The sequence below is a fragment of the Ctenopharyngodon idella genome, chromosome 22 (assembly GCF_019924925.1).
Source record: "Ctenopharyngodon idella isolate HZGC_01 chromosome 22, HZGC01, whole genome shotgun sequence".
Classification (NCBI taxonomy): Eukaryota; Metazoa; Chordata; class Actinopteri; order Cypriniformes; family Xenocyprididae; genus Ctenopharyngodon; species Ctenopharyngodon idella.
In genome coordinates, this window is record NC_067241.1 from 15,031,335 (window position 1) to 15,048,863 (window position 17,529).

A 17,529-nucleotide genomic window follows, 5' to 3' on the forward strand; every position below is an offset into this window, starting at 1 on the left:
CCATTCTAGAAACATTGTGGATATATTCTAAAAGGCATATCCTCACCATGATTTTCTCTTCTTATGTCATGTGTTTTATAGGTAACATCCCTTCAACATGGAACGAGACACTCACGATTGTTCCATTAGTGAGCGAATTCAAGAAAGACTGCTGGGAAGCCAGGATTGTTGAACAAATGCAAAACCGAATCAAACTGTGTGTTTACTCTCAGTCAACAGCTTCTGTTGGACGATACAAACTCACTGTCATAACCAACTGCCCGGGAGGAAAGGCCACTTCACCAGACACTCCTGAAAATGACATTTACATGCTGTTCAACCCCTGGTGTAAAGGTATGTTCACATGATATTGCATTCTCTTTTCATTTTAGTGGGTTTTTAAATCTCATCTGAATCCTGGAGCTAAGGGAAAACTAGAAAGCACTGTTTAATTTATAAGAATGTCTCTTTATTAGATGACTGTGTGTACCTGAATGATGAGGCGGAGAGAGTTGAGTATGTGCTGAATGACATGGGCAGAATCTACTATGGAACAAAGCAGCAGATTGGCTGCAGAACATGGAACTTTGGTCAAGTAAGAGCCAAACGTTCATCCATATTCATTAAAAAATGCATGCAAACATTTCTTACTTACTTGTTCTGTGATTCTTAGTTTGATGAAGGAGTCTTGGCTGCGTGTTTCTTTGTGTTGGAGAAGAGTGGTGGACCTTGCTCAGGATGGGGAGACCCTGTTAATGTGGTCAGAGTAGCATCTGCAATAGTGGGTTTTCCAGCCATTTTCAATCTAGGTTTTTTGCTCTGGATAACAACCTGATTAGACAATGAGAACAATGTGACATAACAGTTACATTTCATCATTGTGACAGATTAATGCCAATGACAACAGTGGTGTGATGATGGGTAGTTGGTCAAATACCTACACAGATGGAACTTCTCCTACATCCTGGTGCGGCAGCGACGCCATCCTAAAACAGTACCACAAAAGTGGAGGAAAACCTGTCAAATATGGACAGTGTTGGGTTTTTGCTGGAGTCACCAACACAAGTAAGATGTGAAACATATTGGATGTAAAAAAGTGAACAATAACGTGACTGGGAGAATTAATGTGGCTATGTATATTGCATTAATTCATTCTTCTCTCAATCTCTCTATCCTCAGTTTTGAGATGTTTGGGCATTCCCACTCGTCCGGTCTCAAACTTCAATTCTGCTCATGACACTGATGTTTCATTGACAACTGATGTTTATTTAGATGAGAAATTTGAGCCAGTTGAACATCTAAACCGCTATTCGGTCTGGTAAGATTGCATGGTGTGAAAAACATTCCTGTTTCTTGAAGAACACTGCATCCCTATTGATTTCAATTTCTTTACCATTCTTGGTTGATTTTTCTCTGTAGGAACTTCCACGTGTGGAATGAAGCCTGGATGGCTCGTCCAGACCTGCCATCTGGTTTTGGAGGTTGGCAGGTGGTTGATTCCACTCCTCAGCTGACCAGCCAGGACATCTTTCGATGCGGTCCCACCTCTGTTGCTGCGATCCGCAGCGGGCAGGTTCAACATGATGCACCCTTCCTTTTCGCTGGAGTATGTTAATGCCTTTCCTCAAACCTTCCATCAAACAGAGTTTGATGTTGCATGGAATATTTTCACATGTAAACATAAAAGTACAAATTTCTTTGGGTAGCATTTAAACAATGATTATTGATGTTGTGATATTTCAGGAAATATGTCATATGCTATGATAACATGGTTTTGGTTAATATTGAAAAACGAAATGTATAACTCTACATCCTTAAATTCAAATTACAATTCTGCATCTTGCTTCAGTTTAGGAACTGAAATAGAATGCAAAAGGACAGATGCACAAACCTGGTGTACTGAATATTTTGCTTTTTGTGTTGTAGGTGAACAGCGATAAAGTCTACTGGCAGCGTAAAGCTAATGAAAACTTCGCTGTGATTCGGGTTGACAAGAACGCAGTAGGTCACTGCATCAGCACCAAAGCTGTTGGTTCAGATCAACGTGTAGATATCACACACCTCTACAAACACCCAGAAGGTGAAAACTTGTCACAGAAACACACACATTCATGCTGTAGCTGGCACACCTCTTAGAGGACCTTACTGATATACATTATTATTGATACCTAAAGCCAAATGTGTTGGTTTCAGTATTAGGTTTGGCTGGTTAGCATGCAGAGTTAGCCGCTGCTAACATCACCATTCTGCGGGGGAAAAGCATCTTTCTCCATTGACGGACATTCAAAAGTAGCCATGTATACTGATAAAATATAATATTGAGTATATTATTATATAAAACAAGCATTTCTTTATATTATTATAGACCTCCTTGAACAAAAACAAGGTGTGTGAGTTTTCTGACAGTTTAGTGACATGTTTTCAGCGATATTTAGAAGTAGGGACGTTTTTATGCACGCCATTCAAAAAGCAGCGCTTTTAATATTCATATTATGTCTAATTATTTATTATTTTATCCCATTCATAAGGTTCGGATGGGGCACAAATTGCTGAAGAAACTGCCTGTCGCCATGGCTCCAAACGCTCAATATACTCATTGTCCTACAGTGAGGATGTCATCATTGAAGTCAACATGCAGGGTGATGGACCATGTGTTGGTCAGGACGTTGTGCTTTCCATCATTCTGAAGAACAATTGCACGTCTCCTCGTAGTTTCACTCTTTACAGCCAGGTGGCAGCCATGTACTACACTGGAGCCCACAAGGCCTTAGTGAAAAAGGACCAGACACTCATTGAGCTAAATTCGTATGAGGGTGAGAGATGATAGAAACTTGAAATCAGTTTGAAAGATAGTCTAAAGCCTGGGACACACCAAGCCGACATCAAAGAACTAGCTGTAACTGTGTTGTCACTCTAGAAAGCTGCGCTTAAACACACCAAAAGGACTAAAGGACTGTCAACTAGTATGTGTGTTCTGCACTTGTGTGTAAGTAAATATCTGTCTATATCAGCAGGCATCAATAGTCTATTTTCATAATTTAAAAAGGAAACTAGGACTGCAGATATACAAACCGTAAACAAAGCAGCGCTTGCTTACCATTTTGATTATCAATCACGCTGATCACTTTCTTCAATCCAGTCGGCTCATGTTATGATGAAAATATTTGTGCATTAAAATGCTCAGGTAAGATGACTTAAATTATAACAGCCTTCTGTCTGTACCGTCTTGACAATCAGAGTTCTCTCTCTCACCAACGGCCTGACGGTGATTCAACAGGCTGAATCGGCCCAAAAAACCCAGATGCCATCCGACTAGAGCCAACGGTGTGGAACACACTGAAAAAACTAAGCCAACCAATGCTCAAAAACAGCCCGACAGTTGGCTTGGTGTGTCCCGGCCTTAAAATAACTTGGTACAATGCTTGTCTATTAAATTATTGTACTTGAAGAATTAGTTTGGTTTGATCCAAGCAATACTCACCAAACTTGGCACAGTCCTTCAGGCTGTTCTGACTTAAAATGGAAATTTAGACCTTTCAGGAAATACTTTGTAAAGCCAACATCAATATTAGTCTTGACTCTTGACAGACTTACCTTTTCTAGATTTGGATTACTTTGGTGCAAACCATGGATAAACCACTCCTACCAAATTCATCTGTCTTCACATACAGTATATCAGCTGTGAAGAAAAACATAACGATGAGGATGATTATTCATTTCAAATGAAAATTTGATATGAAAGCATTAGTATTCACTCACTGTTTATATCTTGTTTTCCTCTGTAGTCCAGATTCTGGAGTGGACCTTGCGGTATGAGGACTATAAGGACCACCTGGTCGATCAAGCAGCATTGATGCTTACACTCTCTGGACGGGTCTCAGAGACGACACAGATACTGGCCACCCAGTTCAACTTCAGATTGCGCACACCAGATCTCATTATCATTGTGAGTTTTCTTTATTATGAACTCTTAATATACTGAGACTTCATCAGCTTCATCAGCGTTAGCTAGATTTTATGCAACCCAGTTCTTTTTGCGGCACCAAAATTTGCAGACTAGTGCCTGATTGTCTTTTGTAAACCTTTCTTTTTCAGCCTGTATGTGGGGGTGTAGTGGGCAAAGAGATGACATTCAAAATCAAATTCCAGAACCCACTGCGCTGTGTGCTGAAGAACGTAGTTTTCCATTTTGAAGGACTGGGATTGCAGTGTGTCAGAACAATTAACTATGGGTAAGACGCAGGAGTATTGTATTAATTTGCACTGCTTGAAATAAATTACAGTTGACTGATGTGCACAATGTAAAATGAATACAAATGAAATGTGTACATAGTAATTTTCTCTCTCTGTCACTCAGTGACATTCCAAGTCTGGCCACAGTGAAACTGACGGAGACCTTTATTCCCAAGTGTCACGGGCCACATAAACTTCTGGCATCTCTTGATTGTCCTCAGCTCACTCAAGTGCATGGATTCACCAACGTTGTTGTTAGTGAAATGATTTACGGTTAAACAGAGATGGATTGTGTAAACTTGCTAGAGGCACATGGAACCATAAGGCTGTTTATGTATGATAATGCATTTTGTGTCTCATATATTCTGTTAAAGTATTTTGAGGTACCTAAAGTTTATTTATGGTTCACAATAAAAGTAACCAAATATATTACATATTCTTCATTTCATTTACTTGAATGGCACACTTTATCACAAACCAGATTATTAATATGTATGTGTAACTTCATATTTTATAAGAATATTTGAATCAACTTAATTTATAACCAATGTAATTAATTTCAGTTATGATGTGACATTATAAGCATTATTTTCTTCCCTCAAATGATGGCAAGTGTTTTCATAATGCTTGAAAGTATTTCTATAATGCTTTGACTATAATATGGTGTTCTAAACATAGACAATAAACCCTAAAACAACATTAGAATCCTGTTTACCTGATGAAAGGTGCAAAATTTGGTTGCAGAAATTTGCAGAAGTTCCAAGCATGAACTTTATTACTCCATAGTACATTTTCATTTGAATAAATGTGTAAGAATTACTGTGTATATTATAACTGAATACTGAAATTCAGATTCAAGATGCTATGAGTCTGAAACTGTGTGATTATACTAATTTATTGATTATGAAGGGAGTATTTGTGAGAGTGCACATAGGCAGTCAGTCAGTTTGCACTGATCTACACTGAGAGTCATGTTCAGCTATTATAAAGGGAGTGTTATAGTATTGTCAAGTTGTCTATATTTACTTACATTGCAATAAAGTAATTCAGAAACAGCTCTCAGCTTGTTTTGAATGTGTGTAGACTACATAAATAGCATGACATGCATGCTGTAGGCTACCAAACAAACACACATTTTAATGTAAATGATATTATTTGAAATGTGTAGCCCTGATTACAGTATTGAGATAAAAAAAAAAAAGTTATTTTAAAAGGGTGGTTCATTGCGATTTCACTTTTTTAACTTTAGTAAGTGTGTAATGTTGCTGTTTGAGCATAAACAACATCTGAAAAGTTACAGCGCTGAAAGTTCAATGCAAAGGGAGATATTTTCTTTTAAAGAATTCTCTGTTTAAGGACTACAACAAACGGCTGGTAGGGACTACAATGAGCTTCTTCCTGGGTTAGTGACATCACTAACACTAAAATTTACATAAACCCTGCCCCCGACAACACACAAGAAAGGGGTGAGGCCATGTTATTGCAATACAGTATGTAACACAAATGTCATAAAAGCAAGATGACAAGTTATAACCGTAATTAAACTAAACTACTGTTCTATCTTCATGCAGCATATATTCGCTGTAGGCATCTTACAACAGTTCCCACATGAGCGATTTATAGATTATCATGACAGGATATGCAATCAATAACTTTAAGATAGTGAACTCCACATCAGCTACATAAATTCATCAACTAACCATTCAGAAACGTCCTGTTGAATTCTACATGTTGTCACGTCTTCTTGAGTCTCTCCATCATTGTCCGACTCTGTTTTGAACATAAAAAGCTGAACAGTTTCTGATATTTTCAGTGAGTCTGAGGTAATCGGCGCTGAACTCCGCCCTCTTCGTAGGAGCAGCAGCTCATTTGCATTTAAAGGGACCAACACAAAAACGGAGTGTTTTTGCTCACCCTCAAAAAGTGACAATTTGAACATGCTATAAAAAATTATCTGTGGGGTATTTTGAGCTGAAACTTAACATACACACTCTGTGGACATCAGAGACATATTTACATGGCTTTATATGACCCCTTTAATAATAATCTGTATTTATCATAGCCTATTTAATAATCCTTAAGACGACTTAAAACCAATTGTTAAATTCACTTAATCATACCAATATAATAAATGGACTTTATTTATTTATCACACATTTTACTCACTGACCAAATGTTTTGACAACCCTAAACTAAATTATATTTCAGATAGCAGTACAAATAACGTTAAAAAAGTTAAAATAAGTAAAAAAGAACGTTCTAATAATGTGCAATAAAGTTAATGTTTACAAATTCTAAACAGCGACATGTTACCCTACAACATTTTTCACAATCGATCAAAATGGGCACGTATTATTTTAATGGCATACTTACTTGCGAACGTCCACTGAATGTCCAATGCAGTGTACAAAGTTATTGTAGCCTATGCCGAAGTCCGAATGTGCGAATATAAAATTAAATTTACCCAAGTATGTGCACCGTGTAGATAAGCTCGTTTGTATTGATTCAAAAAAAAAAAAAAAAAAAAAAAAATCTACCTCGACTCAAAGAAAAGCTCCCACAACTCAAAACATGTTTCAACATCGATTCAAACTTTATATTTACTATTAACTTTATTATTTAGCTTGGTTGGCTCTATGTTCTAATGCTGCCTTCATGTGCTGTCAGAAATTTGATAATTCCCACTTCTGAAGTCGTGATTACGAGCTCATTGCATTCAACTTTCGAAACTGGAGGGCGTTCATGTGCAATTTTTACCTAGGAAACTCGTATTTACGATAATTCCGAGAGCACGTGAAGGCAGCATAACAAACACGGCACTTACCTCACCTCAGCACCGCACCCCGCGAAATGAAAGGACACAGCGCGCGGGAATGAGGTACTCGTCTCTTAAAGTGACAGCATCATTATTACATTATCTTTACATAACATCTGTCCTAACAATTACAGTTACAGTTATGACTCAAAATTTAAAATGCTTTGTTAACTACAGTCATTATGTCATTATGCATAAAATATGGTGATTTAGTGCCTCCAGTTAAAGAATTATTGTGTTAGTGAAATATTTTATTCACCATGTAAGTCATGAGCAGTTTTTCCACATGGCTGAATCATTCACTGAAGGTGTTTGCTGCACATTCCATCTTCATTACTTGTTCCTGATTAGGTTAGGAGATGAGCGTTAGGACTGGTGGAATGACAATTGCAATGTGCGTGATTCGGCTGATACAATGATTTCTGACTTAAAACACTTTTCATGTCTTTTTTTCTGGTCTATTCATACATTGTGTACAGTGTGAATGGCTATTTTAATGTTGTGGTAATTGTTAGAGTGGTTTAATTTGTATTATGTCACTTCAGGCCCCATTAACCTGCAGAGAGACAACATATAAATGTATCAGAAGTACATTTTGAAATACAATAACTGTTTTTATATATTTTAAGAAAATTACTTGTTTATATATCTTTCCACAGACCCATAGGAGTCTAAACTAACAGACAAATTGTCATTAAGTAATGGGCTTCTAAAAATAATTATGAAAAACTAACTGCAGTGAATCAGAGAGTTGTGCCTACAATGGGTGTTTCTTTTGGTAGATGTGTGTTTGAGGCTCAATATTAGCCATTTCTTTCATATATTCCCTGCTCCTTATTATAGAAATCCTCATTGACAGCTCTGCGGTAGAGAATTTAGTTGAGAAGTTACTGTCTTGTTAATGAGGTAGTTCAAATGTTCTGCACTGTCATCTCATTACTCCTCCTTTCACATCATTACAACAAATGAGACCAACCTTAATTTAAGTCACGCTTTAAAGATTGCACTCGGGCCGTATTTAAACAAGCTGTTAAAATTACCACGTGAGATTCATCCTCAACACTAAACTTTCTGTCATGATACAGGACATTCTTCACACTCTTCAGCTCTGAGCTGTGGATGGGGTGGAGATAAAGATGTGAATATATACACCATGGCATCTGAATGAAGGAAGAGTTGCCTCCAGACTGAAGTTGAAGTTGTTTAGGTGCAGTTACTCTGTCCAAAGAGGAACATACACTCTCCAAAAAATTAAAGAACAAGAACTGCAAACATGTAAGTATTCTATTCTAGTTATTTATTATATGTAGGCTATATATTCCATTCTATATTTTTGTGTTTGTGATCTTGTTTAATTTTTCACATAATCCTAATTTTCCTAGAATACAGATGATTTTGGAGACTGAAGGCCCGTTCACACCAAGAACGATAACTATAAAGATAACTATATTAGCATCCACACCAGCGGACGATGTCTTTCTGTTTATTCTAAGCATGTTGTTGTCTGTCACTTTAAATATTCGAGTTCATTACAGCAGGATGGATTCTGATTGGCTGTCAATGTTTTTATCGTTCATCAGCTGGATAAAATCGTTTTGAAAGTGATTCCAAAGATAGTTTCTCTGTGCCATTATAGCGATGGTGTGAACTCTGCTATTCTTTTATATTGTGAACTATTTTTTAAATCTTTATCATCATTTTTATAGTTTTCGTCTTTGGTGTGAACGGGCCTTTAGGAAATCCAGAAACATCTTTAGCATTATCTTCTTCTCTCTCAGCTTGTACAAGTACAAAAATGTCAAATCCATTTGAACACTTTTTTTTTTTTGTAGATAATTATTGCTTTAACAATAAAGTTTGAAAAATGTCTCTCTCTTCCTCTCAGGGGTCCACGTGTAGAAGTGAATGGTAAGAGCAAAATATCTTATAATGGTAAATAATATTAAGGTCTGATTGTCTTTATGCTGCATTGATAAAGTTTACTTACATACTATTGTATAAGTATTGCAAAATATGTTTGCATTACTAAACAACAAAATGTTTTAACAATATCTACATCCACCAAATTTGGAGCAGTCTAATTCTGACTAAAGCCGAAAGTATACTTCGTTTTTTAACAGTCGAACGCACAGCCTTGCAAAGTATACTTCACTTGACTTGTATGCGTACACAGGCGTTCGACGCATGCGCATTGCGACAAATTGCAATACCTCTATGAGTTACAACCCATATAAACATCTTTGTATTCTTTCATACTAGAGTTGTACAAATGAGGGTACTTTCTAACCTCTTCGCACAATCTGTCGTCTATATAGGCCTCCATTGTCGCTGTAGCTTGCATGCGTTCTGGTCTGTTCTGTTTATGCAGTTTTTCTTTGACTACCTTGTAAATCAACGCCCCAGGGCCATGGTTGCCACCTTGTGGATAAACTAATTACTGCAAAAAAATTCATGCAAGGCTGTGCATTCGACTGTGTACACGAGCATATGCGTAAAACCTCGACGGTTATACTGTATCAGGGTGAATAACACTGATGTAGAAGCACCTAACCCTGGCTGTAAGCCTAAACTTGACATAAAAACTTGTACCTCAAATCTGATTGATTGATTTGAATGTTGTTCAACTAAGATGTTGATCCAGGAACTTGGTGAAATGATGTATGAACCTGAAACCAGCTTACAAGGTTTTCTCAAAGAACAATTTGCCATCATCTAAATTATGTTTAAAACAGATATTAATGCTTATTTTCAGTTTGTCAGCTAAACTTTCCCTATATGCCTAATTGTTTAGATGCAGTACTGCAGGTACGTTCTATTGATCTCATCAGGACCAGGAAAGGACAGAATCGACAGGAGCATCACACAGACGGTTTCTTTAACGATCATCTCATCGTCCGTAGAGGACAATGTTTCCAGATGTTTATTGAGCTGTCCAGGCCTTTTGTTCCAAACAGAGACCAACTTCACTTGGAGCTGAGACTTGGTCAGTCATGGCTTTACTGTTTCAAATGATGATCTTGTTTATACCTAGCCATCTTGGATTACATGATCAAAAATTATTTTTGTACATGTGTGTTTTGCAGGTAATGACATTCCAGTACACAAGGGCAGTTTTGTGATTGTTCCACTAGTGTCAGAATTCAAGAAAGATGCCTGGGAGGCAAAGATTGTTGAACAGGCAAAGACCACAATCAGACTGTCAGTTTACTCCCTTCCAACCGCTTGTATTGGACGGTACAAACTCAATGTGGTAACAAACTGCCCGGCGGGAAAGGTCACTTCACCAGACACACCTGAAAATGACATTTACATGCTGTTCAACCCCTGGTGCAAAGGTATTATTTGAAGAGAGGGAAAATCAGGGGACACTGTGTGTGTTTATCATGACCTGAAACTAAGAAAATTAGACTGAATCATGAAATAACAGAATGCACTTAAATGTTAATGAAGCTAATCCATTAAAATGTCAACTTTCTTTTCTTTCTGTTCTTAATAGACGACTCTGTGTACATGAAGGATGAAGCTGAGAGGACTGAATATGTACTGAATGATATGGGCAAACTGTACTATGGAACAGAGCAACAGATTGGTACCCGAACCTGGAATTTTGGTCAGGTAAAATTTCAAATATCAAAAACAATGTATTCATTAGTTATTTAAATCTATCAGTAAAATGTATAGGTTTCCTGTTATTAGGGCCCGAGCTCCGATGGTCTGAGGACCCTATTAGAATTGCTCCGTTTCTTATTCATCTTCTCTAAAATGAATCACATTTTTAGGACCTAAACATGCTCAAACTCATGAAACTTTGCACACGCGTCAGAAGTGGTGAAAATTTACGTCTGATATGGGATTCAGAATTAGGCGTGGCAAATTGGCTTGATAGCGCCACCTACAAAATTTCTACAAAGTGCCCCTCGTGCTACGTTTCACGTACAGGTATGAAATTTGGAAGACACATGTAACAGCCCAATACCTACAAAAAAAATCTCTTGGAGCAAAATCTGAAAACCAACAGATATTTTGAATTTTCTTTGCAAAATTTGGGCAGGTTTTGCCTTTTCCAGATGTTGTACTTTAACAAACTCCACCCAGAGCATTAATCAGATCAATGTCATATTTGGTCAGTCTAATCTATAGGCCTTTGTGACATTAAATTGCGAAGATCTTGAGTTTTCGTTGAACGCCGTGTCTGTGGCGGCCTGACAAAGTTTGATGTTTCGCCATGAAACAGGAAGTTGTTGTAACTCGGGCATGCAATGTCCGATCTGCCCCAAACTTCACACGTTTGATAATAGTCCTGACCTGAAGACATCTACATGCCAATATTCAGTTATAGTCAAAGCACCACCTGCTGGCAGCAGGAAGTGTGGCAAGTCAAAATGACTGCCATATTTCTCCTATATTTACCCGCTTAAATGCATGTCGCACACTGTTCACTGTTTTCCTAAGGCCACCGGGTGGTGGTGACCCTGGGTGTAACGGCCCTTTTAACGCTGCTTGCAGCTTTAATTATCTGGTTATTTTTCAAGAATTCTCATTATCATTGTAGGAATTTTCATTTCCGATAAATTTGTGACAACTTAAGAATGATTTCAAATGCTTGTTTTTAAGAATTATTCTTAATTTTGTTCAGCTAATCATGTTTTTTATATTTCAAATGAATTTGACTTGTTTTAAGAAAAATTATTTTATCCTTCCTGTAGCTCAGACAGTAGAACATTGCATTAACAGTGGAAAGGTCATGGGTTTGATTCCCAGAGAATGAATGAATTGCAAAAATGTATAGCTCGAATGCAATGTAAGTACTTTGAATAAAAGTGGTGCCAAATGCATAAAAGATTAATTTAACAGTGGATCAATACAAGACATGACCTGTCAGCTGATTATTGTTGTAACATTGAAACATGATTGCAGAAAGACTAAATGGAACTTTGTCCAAAAATATTCTGGGAACCGAAACTTGTTAGTTGGAATATATTTCACTTTAGACATCTAAGCTGTATTTCCATGAAGTAGAAAACCTATTTTGCATTATTTTCAAGACAACATTTCAAACTTGTCTTGTTTTCTGTAATGAGCTTGTTTCAATCTCCAACCTCTGATCTGTGATTCTAGTTTGATGAAGGAGTGTTGGCGGCGTGTTTCTTTGTGTTGGAGAAGAGTCGCACTCCTTGCTCAGGATGGGGAGACCCCATTAACATAGCCAGAGTGTTATCTGCCATGGTGAGTCTTGACTCTCTTTTTACCAACATCCACTTTTTTCCATGCTCTGTTGTTGTGTAAGGACGTCTGATCAGGTCAGGGATGATCAATGAATTGTGAAGATGTGAAGCAGATAACATCATTTTGTCAATGTGTCAGGTTAATTCCAACGACGATCAAGGTGTGCTGATGGGTAACTGGCAAAATACCTATGAGGGGGGACTCTCTCCTACAGCCTGGAGTGGAAGCAGTGCCATCCTGAAACAGTACCACAACAGTGGAGGAGTACCTGTCAAATATGGACAGTGCTGGGTCTTCGCTGGAGTCACCAACACAAGTAATATTTTGAGCATTATTGACAGGGGGCTAAAAATTAACGTGAGGATAGAACCAACTTTCCTACAAGTGAAAAAAATTAAAATTATCCCATGATTTACTCACCCTCAAGCCATCCTAGGTGTATATGACTTTCTTCTTTCAAATGAACACAATCAGAGATATATTAAAAAATATCCTGGCTCTTCCAAGCTTTATAATGGTAGTGAATGGGGGGCGAGATTTTGAAGCCCCAAAAAATGCATCCATTCATCATAAAAATAATCCATATAACTCCAGGGGGGTTAATAAAGGCCTTCTGAAGTGAAGCGATGGGTTTTTGTAAGAAAAATATCTATATTTAGAACTATACTAACTATGAACTATAATAACTAGCTTCCGGCAGACGGGTATATGGAAATTGGACCAGAGAGGTTGGGAATGAAATTTTAGGCACTTTGTTAATGTTGCTCTCTTTTTCTCTCAGTGTTGCGGTGTTTTGGCATTCCCACACGTCCAGTGTCAAACTTTAGTTCTGCTCATGACACTGACAGTTCCTTGACAACAGATGTTTATTTAGATGAAAATCTTGAAGAGATTAAACACCTTAACCGTGATTCAATCTGGTAAGATGATTCTCTGTATTCACATGTTTCTTTGCGATGCTAAATATATATATATATATATATTTTTAATACTTTGATTTAGTTTATATATATATATATATATATATATTGATTTCATTTTAATTGTAGTTAAAGTAGTTTAATTCATTTTCTAAATGTCTGTATAGTTTTTATTATTTTTTAATTTCAGTTTTAGTTAAGTACATCAATTTAAACTACATAAAAATGGGAAATGTGGCAACTAGCTAAAATAAGTTTAACATTTTATTTTAAGTAACTTTTTTTACATTATCATGCATCATACAAGTTCAAGACACCTTAGGAAGCATTTGTGATTTCATAAAAGTTGTAGGTTCATTATTGTTTTAATAAATTGACAACGTTAAAGTTGCTGCTTTTCCCTCTATAGGAACTTCCACGTGTGGAATGAAGCCTGGATGTCTCGTCCGGACCTGCCATCTGGTTTTGGAGGTTGGCAGGTGGTTGATTCCACTCCTCAGGAGGGCAGTCAGGGCGTCTTCCGCTGCGGCCCCACCTCTGTTACTGCAGTCCGCAGCGGACAGGTCTACCTCAAATATGACACGCCCTTCGTTTTCGCCGAAGTATGCTAATTACTTTCCTGTAATTTAAGATTCCATTTCATATTTAATGATGTATAATGATTTTTGAGCGTATCTTCCTCATATTTCTATTTGTCACTCATAATCTCACTACATATATTTATAATATGGTGTGTTAGTAGGCATGTGACAGTTTCATTTTCATGTTGCAATCATTTCTGAAGCTTTTATCACGGTATTAAAATAAGTTGCAAAAAATGTGTTTATATCTGTGTACTATAACAGATTTAATAACTTTTCATCATCAGTTTATGTTAATAATGTTAACTAATGGAGCCTAAAGTGTTACCGAACAATATTAAAGAATCAGAACATTTTCAACCATTAGGCTATCTAGGGCATGTTGTAGTCCAGAATAAAATATAAAATGTTAAAGTCTGTAAGCTGTTTAAAACATTTAAATACTGTACAGAAACAGAAAGTAGCACAGCTGCTTTGTTTATGGGGTTACTGGGGTAACCGCTGCATTTATGCTGTTCCTTCAGCACCATCCGCAACTGTTGATGGGAAAAGTATTCTTAAAATGCATTCTAAAAATTGAAATATTTATTCATGGTAATTTGAAGTGCCCACGATAACAATATTGTGCATGTTCATTATCGTGATATATCGTATTACTGTATACCGGCACATGTCTATGTGTTAGTACTAAATATTTGGCTCTTTGTGTTGTAGGTGAACAGCGATAAAGTCTACTGGCAGCGCAAAACTAACGGGACTTTTGCTGTGATTCGGGTTGACAAAAGCGCAGTCGGTCACTGCATCAGCACCAAAGCTGTTGGCTCAGATAAACGTGTAGATATCACACACCTCTACAAACACCCAGAAGGTGAAAACACACATTCAGTGTCAGTTGTGAACATGTTTGCACTTACAATTTTTTTTTTCCACAAAACATTTCCAAAACATTTTATGTTGTTTGAATGAAATCAAAATGCATTTGTGGAAGAGTTTTGGTAATCCAAATATATAAACTACACGTCATGTTTTGGTCACGTTATGATTATTTTAAAATTTAGGTGTCAGTATCAAATTCAAATGTATTTATAAAGCACAATTAAAAAACATTGTTGACATCAAAATATAAAACATTATAAAAAATAAAGCTTTGTGAAAATAAAAAAGTAACATTTTGCTATATCACATAGATATTTAAACAACATTAAAACTTGATTTTCATCACCAGGGGTTTACATGTGATTATAATCATCCCTTTCCCTTTTGTTTCCCCCTCATTCGTCAGGTACGGAGGAGGAGCGCACCGCTGTGGAAACGGCCTGCAGCTACGGCTCCAAACGGTCCATCTACTCTCCCAGCAGCGCCAGTGATGTGACTGTTGAAGTTGCCATGGAGGGTGATGGACCGTGTGTTGGTCAGGACGCTGTTCTGTCCGTCCTTCTGAAGAACAGCAGCAGCGCAGCCCGCAGTGTGGATCTCTACAGCCAGGTGGCAGCCACGCGCAACTCTGAAGCCAACAAGACCTTCCTGAAGAAGGACAGGACCAGCGTTGAGCTCAAGCCCCATGAGGGTGAGAGATCAAAGCTCATATAAACATTACTTTAAAAACCTAAACTTAACAAACTTAAATGATAATTAGCTAAATAACTGAAATAAGTGTAAGTTGAAGTACTAAAATGATTAAAACAATTGAAATAAAAATGAAGTAGAGTTATATAGAAATAAATATATAAAAAAATGAAAACTGCAAATATAAAAATAAAAGATAATTCAACATATTAATAAATACGATAATAGCATATAAATAATAATAAAGTAACACTGCTATAGTGTTGTATACTAAGAGTAAAACTCCATTTAATTCTGTTTTAATTCCATTTAATTTAATAACTCAGGTGGTACTTGTAAGCAAATATTATCATTAATAATAATAATAATAATAATAAAATATAAACTTAAAAAAACTTAGAAATGTTAACTTGGCAACTAACTGAAATACTAAATACAGTAATAAATAATAAATAATTAATACTAAAATATTATATAAATAATACTAAAATAACACTGGTATAGTGTTGTATAGTTGTAAAATAAGAAATAACCACATTAATTCTATTTTAATTCAGTAACTTAGATGGTACTTGTAACTAAATCGTAATTAGAAATGTTACCTTGGCAACTAACTGAGATAAGTTGAAATACTAAATTTCCTAAAACTTCAACTGCATTAACACTTAATTAAAACTATATAGGAAAACATAAAAAAAACTAATAAAAATGACAAAAGCACACAACAAAATTAATAAAACGTAACTAAAATTACATTTAAAAATTGAAAATATAAAACTACAAGCTAATTCATTAAAAATAATAAATATTATAGTATATTAATAATACTAAAATAACTCTGGTATAATTTTGTGTACTTGTAAAAAAAGACTAAACATTTAATTCTATTTAAATTCAATTTAATTCAATAACTCATATGGTACTTGTAACCAAATATTATTAATATTTTATTATTATTAATACAATACAAATATTAGATGATAAACTTAAAAAAAAAAAAAAAACTGTAATAAAAATTAGAAATGTTACCTTGGCAACTAACTGAAATAAGTTGAAGTTGAAGTTATGTTGCATTAAGATTAATTAATTAAATTAATAATTATTGATTAACTTAATTAAACCTATATAGAAATATAAAAAAAAATGACATGACAATGGAAAATATAAAAATAGTAATAAATAATATAATAGTATATAAATAATACTAAAATAACACTGGTATATTAGTTATTAGTTAGTGCTGTCAAATTGATTCATCGCATCTAACATATTTGTGTGTGTGTGTTTACATATATATATATATATATATATATATATATATATATACGTAACAAACGTTTGCTTTTTATACATATATATATATATTTTTTTTTTTTCACCAAAACACGTTTGCCACAATTATTGGCACCCCTAGAATTTTTTATGATTAAAATATCATAAAATGTTCCCATTCATATTTACATTTTTAGCACACCAGGGTGACTAGGAACATGAAATGTCCAGCCATGACTTTGTTTCACAGAAGGATAATTATGAGGAAACACAAAGGCCAAATTCTTTTAATCATCATAATCATTATATATATATATATATATATATATATATATATATATATACAAACTTTTATGTCAGATATGATTAATCGATTTGACAGCACTATATTATTATGTTAAATGGTGGCTTGTATTGTGAGTGTCAGTATTGATGATGATGTTTTGTTGGTGTAGTCCGGTCTCTGGAGTGGAGTCTGCCCTATGAGGACTACAAGGACCAGCTGCTGGGTCAGTCGGCTCTGGTGCTCACGCTCTCTGGACGGGTCACTGAGACCAAACAAACTCTGGCCAAACAGTTCAGCTTCAGACTGCGCACACCTGACCTCGTCATCACTGTGAGTTTGAGTGACTCCACCTGCTCATCTGATATTATTGTCCATCTTGGCTGTTGTGTTAATGCAGTTGTGTGTGATTTTCTCTCTCAGCCTGTATGTGATGCTGTGGTGGGCAGAGAGCTGAAAGTCAAAATCAGATTCCAGAACCCACTGCCCCGTGTGCTGAAGAACGTCATCTTCCGGATCGAGGGACTGGGAATGCAGCATGTCAAAACCATTCACTATGGGTGAGACTTTTCATGTTGTCTGATGAAGTGGTTTTCATCATGTTGAGTGTTCACAGTGATTTTGCTGGTTAAAAAATATATTTTTTTAAATAAA

The 17,529-nt window shown here is 36.0% G+C and overlaps 2 protein-coding genes and 1 long non-coding RNA gene across 3 annotated transcripts; all 3 read left to right on the forward strand.

The window, feature by feature from the left end:
• The first annotated feature begins 176 nt into the window (after nt 1-176).
• LOC127505306 (protein-glutamine gamma-glutamyltransferase K-like) lies at nt 177-5,087 on the forward strand. Its single transcript, XM_051880770.1, has 11 exons — nt 177-333; nt 456-574; nt 653-760; nt 867-1,044; nt 1,159-1,297; nt 1,399-1,585; nt 1,906-2,059; nt 2,508-2,792; nt 3,765-3,925; nt 4,075-4,211; nt 4,337-5,087. Exons 1-11 carry the CDS (start codon nt 177-179, stop codon nt 4,488-4,490), a joined length of 1,779 nt encoding a protein of 592 aa, XP_051736730.1. The 3' UTR covers nt 4,491-5,087.
• Nucleotides 5,088-8,121: 3,034 nt separating this feature from the next.
• On the forward strand, nt 8,122-9,973 carry LOC127505329 (uncharacterized). Its single transcript, XR_007927688.1, has 3 exons — nt 8,122-8,302; nt 8,913-8,935; nt 9,819-9,973. It is a non-coding gene; the product is annotated as an uncharacterized LOC127505329 (long non-coding RNA).
• Nucleotides 9,974-10,176: 203 nt separating this feature from the next.
• On the forward strand, nt 10,177-17,439 carry LOC127505307 (protein-glutamine gamma-glutamyltransferase K-like). The gene is made up of 10 exons (XM_051880771.1): nt 10,177-10,225; nt 10,524-10,642; nt 12,146-12,253; nt 12,392-12,569; nt 13,035-13,173; nt 13,583-13,775; nt 14,469-14,622; nt 15,037-15,321; nt 17,048-17,208; nt 17,299-17,439. Exons 1-10 carry the CDS (start codon nt 10,177-10,179, stop codon nt 17,437-17,439), a joined length of 1,527 nt encoding a protein of 508 aa, XP_051736731.1.
• The last annotated feature ends 90 nt before the right edge of the window (nt 17,440-17,529 follow it).

Excerpts from the sequence above, each read along its gene's own strand:
- LOC127505306 (XM_051880770.1), top strand. The coding sequence starts at position 177 with ATGCAAAACCGAATCAAACTGTGTGTTTACTCTCAGTCAACAGCTTCT. Across the intron at positions 575-652 it reads GAACATGGAACTTTGGTCAA|TTTGATGAAGGAGTCTTGGC; the intron begins GTAAGAGCCAAA and ends TGTGATTCTTAG. Across the intron at positions 3,926-4,074 it reads CACCAGATCTCATTATCATT|CCTGTATGTGGGGGTGTAGT; the intron begins GTGAGTTTTCTT and ends TTTCTTTTTCAG.
- LOC127505307 (XM_051880771.1), top strand. The coding sequence starts at position 10,177 with ATGCCTGGGAGGCAAAGATTGTTGAACAGGCAAAGACCACAATCAGAC. Across the intron at positions 12,254-12,391 it reads CCAGAGTGTTATCTGCCATG|GTTAATTCCAACGACGATCA; the intron begins GTGAGTCTTGAC and ends TCAATGTGTCAG. Across the intron at positions 13,174-13,582 it reads CTTAACCGTGATTCAATCTG|GAACTTCCACGTGTGGAATG; the intron begins GTAAGATGATTC and ends TTCCCTCTATAG.